The 4438-nt window shown below is 36.1% G+C and overlaps 1 protein-coding gene and 1 pseudogene across 1 annotated transcript; one reads left to right on the top strand and one right to left on the bottom strand.

Annotated features, from left to right (window-relative positions):
• Positions 1-1100: 1100 nt before the first annotated feature.
• On the bottom strand, positions 1101-1895 carry LOC125469244 (annotated as a pseudogene).
• Positions 1896-2019: 124 nt separating this feature from the next.
• Positions 2020-2437, top strand: LOC125469243 (loricrin-like). Its single transcript, XM_048566337.1, has 2 exons — positions 2020-2165; positions 2251-2437. The coding sequence occupies exons 1-2, from the start codon at positions 2020-2022 to the stop codon at positions 2435-2437; spliced, it is 333 nt and encodes a 110-aa protein (XP_048422294.1).
• The last annotated feature ends 2001 nt before the right edge of the window (positions 2438-4438 follow it).

Below are 4438 nucleotides of genomic sequence, written 5' to 3'. Positions count from 1 at the left end.
TTGGCTTGAATGAGTGTAAATCTATTGCTACACCCTTGGTTACCACTGATAAGCTTAGTAAAAATGATGGCAGTGGTCCAGTAAATGAAGAACAATATAGGAAAATTGTGGGAAGCCTATTGTATCTCACAGCTACAAGACCCAATGTGATGTATGCAGCTAGTTTACTTGCAAGGTTCATGCACTGTCCTACCAACAAACACTATGGTACTGCCAAAAGGGTTCTCAGGTATATCAAAGGAACACTTGACTATGGCTTAGAGTATGTGAAAGGAAGAAATGCAATTCTAATCGGTTACTGTGATAGTGACAGGGGTGGTTTAGTTTATGACAGTAAAAGCACCACAAGGTATGCTTTCTCCTTTGGTAGTGGAATTTTCTCTTGGGCTTTAATCAAACATGTGTAGCACTCTCTACTGCTGAAGCAGAGTATATTAGTGCATCAGAGGCAACTGCACAAGCAATTTGGCTCATATTTGTGTTAGAGGACTTTGGTGAATTTCAAACTGAGGCTACTCCACTTCAGTGTGACAATACTGCTACAATTGCCATCACAAAGAATCTTGTGTTCCATCAGAAAACTAAGCATATTGATCGAAGATATCATTTCATCAAGGATGCACTACAAGAAGGAATTATTGATCTTGTTTACTGTCCCACAAATGAACAGCTAGCAGATATATTCACAAAGTCATTGGCTAAGGATCGGTTCTGCTATCTCAGAGATAAACTTGGAGTGAAATCAACTCAAAACTTAAAGGGGAGTGTACAATTGTAAGTAATGAGCTGATGAGTAAATAAGAAGTCCTTTAATGTTAATTGTGTATGCACTTAGTCTTAAAAATGACAAGTGTAAGGCTCAAATGTGTAAGGCTAAATTAGTCATGTGTAGTGATCCTAAAAGTTAGCTAGATATGTGGCTGAGATCAAATGGTTTGTGTTTTGGATCCAGGTAAGGCAAAACGGTTGTAAAAAGTGCATGTGTGCGTGCTCATTTCAATTAGAAGAAATATATATATATTTCTCTCTGCAACTTCTGCAGAGAAGAAGAACATTCGCATTCCTCAATCATCTTCTTATTGTTATCTTACATAACTTAGCTAAATACTACACACTAACACAGTGTGTCTGCCTGAAGCTCTGATCTGGGGTACGAAGAGTCCCTCAATAAGTGCAAAAGCGTCCCTTAATAAGTGCAAAAACGTATGTGCTTTTGTCTGAGACTTGGGCGTTCCTTGAACTGTCAGCTCAAGAAGTCCAGGGATTACCTCATCCTTAAGGATCGCTTCTCTATATCTGCACCTGTCACTTTGACACATTGTTAGTAGAGCACTTACAGCGTGCTCCTGACTTTGGAGTAATCCATTTTCAAGCACCTCAATCATTGCTAGCACTCTGCCTTCTTCATATGTGAAGGCAGTTCTGCCCTCATCGAATCCCACTAGAGATTTTATTAGAGCACAACATTTCTTAGCCATTTTTAAAGATTTCTTGCAGGGTTTCAATAAGGAAAATATGGACGGAATTGGTTTTGTTTCAAGAATGATGCTTAGGTTTGCAGGGTGTGTGGAAAGATTGGAAAACACCATTACTGAATCGACTTTGGCTTGTGGGGCTCCATGTCTAAGGATTTCGACGAGAAGAGGAATGGCACCAGAAGCACCTATAACTAGCTTGTTGATGGCAGAAGCCGATAGGGTGAGTAGAGCTGCAGTTGCATACTCCTAAAGTTTGCAACTTTGTGATTGAAGGAAAATAATTATTGGTTCTAAAGCACCAGCTTCCACCATCTTAATTTGTTCCTGATAAACCAAATTTTGAGAAGAGAAATCAGCAGCAGAAATACAAAGATTACAACAACAAAGCATTTTCCCACTAAGTGGGGTCGGGTACATGAATCTTAGAACACCATTGCGCTCGGTAAAAATATTACAACATCTAGAAAGTGAAACAAAAGCTGGGTAAATGTTAAGACAACACAAGGGACAGGGATACCTAAAAGTGACATAATCATATACAATGACAAATGGACATAGTAATAGGAGTGGGGGCCACAACAGCATTGGTGGTAATGGTTGTGGTGGTTGCGGTAGAGGTGTGATGGTGGTGCTAATAGTGGGATATGTTGGTTGGGGTGGAAAGGTAACAATGGTGGTAGGGCGATGGTAGCACTAGTAGTGGCAATTGTGGTTGTGGTGGCGGCAATGATGGTGGTAGTGGCACTTGTGGTTGTGGTGCCATTGGTGGCAGTTGCAGTAATGGTAGTGGTGGCGGCGGCGGCGATGAAGGCATCGATGGTGGTAATAATGGTGGTAGTGGTGGTGGTGGCATTGGTAGCGGTGGGGGTGGCGGTAGTGATGGTGGTGACAATGATCGTAGTGATGACAATGGTGGAGGTTGTGGTTATGGCGATGGTGATGGCAAAAATGAGTGGTGATGGTGTAGGGTTAGTATTTGTAGTGGTAGGTGGTAGCGTTTACTTTATTCTCTAAGGGATAGAATGTGTGTGGCAGGCTAAATAATATTATTTAAAGAAAAATTAATGAAAGTATTACAATAATTGAAAATAATTATTAAAGGAAATTGTTATTAGCACTCTAAAAATCTCATTCTACACTCCAAACTTTCTTTATTTGGAAAGAAAAATACACTTGTGAAGAGTGTAGAATGAGATTTTTGGAGTACCAATAACACTTCCCTTATTAAATACCCAACTTTGCTTTTTATTAATGCAGCTTTTAAAAGTAACCTACATGCTACTTTTAAAAACTGTTGTCTGAAGCTTATTGTTTTTAAAATAAGCAAGATATTTTACTTTTACCAAATATTTTTTTATTGCTTAACTTTAATGTGAAGCATTTTTTAGTGAAAAAAACAATATCAAACAAACCCTTAATTTTGTGTCTAAAAGAGTGTTGAATTGCATATTTTTGTTAGTATGAGTAGGCCTGGCAAACGGGTCGTGTCTGTCGTGTTTGTGTCGTTTTCATGTAACACCTGTTATCTTAACGGGTCGTGTCGTGTCACACCCTTTATCTTAACGGATCCTTAACAGGTCGGGTCACTTTACCCAACGGGTAAAGTGACCCAACCCGTTATGACTTGGGTAAAGTGACCCAACCCGTTATGACCCGTTAAGAAAAAAATATATATTTTTTTTTTAAATTTGCACATACCACACATTGCCACATAAATATTACTTTAAAACATTAAAACATTTGTCGTTTAAGTACTATATTTACACTTGAAAATAAGAGCCTAATAAAAAAAAAATACATACACTACTATTCTGTTACAAATATTAAATGTGCAAGGATATGCAAAATGAAAGAGCTTTTGTTTTCAAGATTGTAAGTCTTTCTCAAAAGTTTACACCTCTATCTACAAAATCTTCAATTTACATCGATCATCATGAAATTGTATTGAAACTTTGGCTTGATCTATTGCCTTGAAGAGTTATGTTGAAGATGTTTTCAGTAAGATTTTCCACGTCAGAACTCTCTTCCGCATAAACTAAGTATAGAAAAACCGAACATTAAAAATCATTCAAATTATGAGAAGTTAACCAAAATAATTATGAAAAGAAATAAAATAATAATACTATACCATATAAAAATATATTAAAATAACCATTAAATCGTGATTTTTCGTATATAACCGTCGAGAAGTTTTGTCCCTTTACTTGATCTCTGAATGTTTGTTTTTTGTGATTTTTTGTTGATGTGATCTCCAAGCATATACAAACAAGTTTGACGGTTTGGATCGTTGAAATTAGTTTTGGAGAATTCGTATCCCAACAAAACGATAGATTGACTAACACTTAGAGTTTATTTATACTTTTATTAAGTATAACATAAGATTTTGTGGTATCCACTTGTGTAAATATTTTAAATTGAAGATCGAATTCATTCATTGTATGCATATAGGGTCAAGGAGTGTACCTGTAAAAAATCATCAAAATCGGAGTTAAAATAACCGTTAAATCGTGATTTTTTGTTTATAACCGTCGAAAAGTTTTGTCTCGTTACTTGATCTCTGAATGTTTGTTTTTTGTGATTTTTGTTGATGTAATCTCCAAGCATATACAAACAAGTTTGACGGTTTGATCGTTAAAATTAGTTTTGGAGAATTCGTATCCCAATAAAACGATACATTGACTAACATTTAGAGTTTATTTATACTTTCATTAAGTATAACATAAGATTTTGTGGTATCCACTTGTGTAAATATTTTAAATTGAAGATCAAATTCATTCATTGTATTCATATAGGGTCAAGGAGTGTACCTGTAAAAAATCATCAAAATCGGAGTTAAAATAACTGTTAAATCGTGTTTTTTCGTTTATAACCATCGAAAAGCTTTGTCCCATTACTTGATCTCTGAATGTTCGTTTTTTGTGATTTTTTGTTAATGTGATCTCCAAGCATATACAAATAAG

This window comes from the organism of the source record quoted next, unplaced genomic scaffold, assembly GCF_019419815.1.
Source record: "Pyrus x bretschneideri cultivar Hongxiangsu unplaced genomic scaffold, Pyrus_bretschneideri_v1 Contig41, whole genome shotgun sequence".
Lineage (NCBI taxonomy): Eukaryota > Viridiplantae > Streptophyta > Magnoliopsida > Rosales > Rosaceae > Pyrus > Pyrus x bretschneideri.
The sequence above is the reverse complement of the archived record's forward strand: the minus strand, read 5'-3'. Positions and strand labels throughout refer to the sequence as shown.

Excerpts from the sequence above, each read along its gene's own strand:
- LOC125469243 (XM_048566337.1), top strand. The coding sequence starts at position 2,020 with ATGACAAATGGACATAGTAATAGGAGTGGGGGCCACAACAGCATTGGT. Across the intron at positions 2,166-2,250 it reads ACAATGGTGGTAGGGCGATG|TTGCAGTAATGGTAGTGGTG; the intron begins GTAGCACTAGTA and ends CATTGGTGGCAG.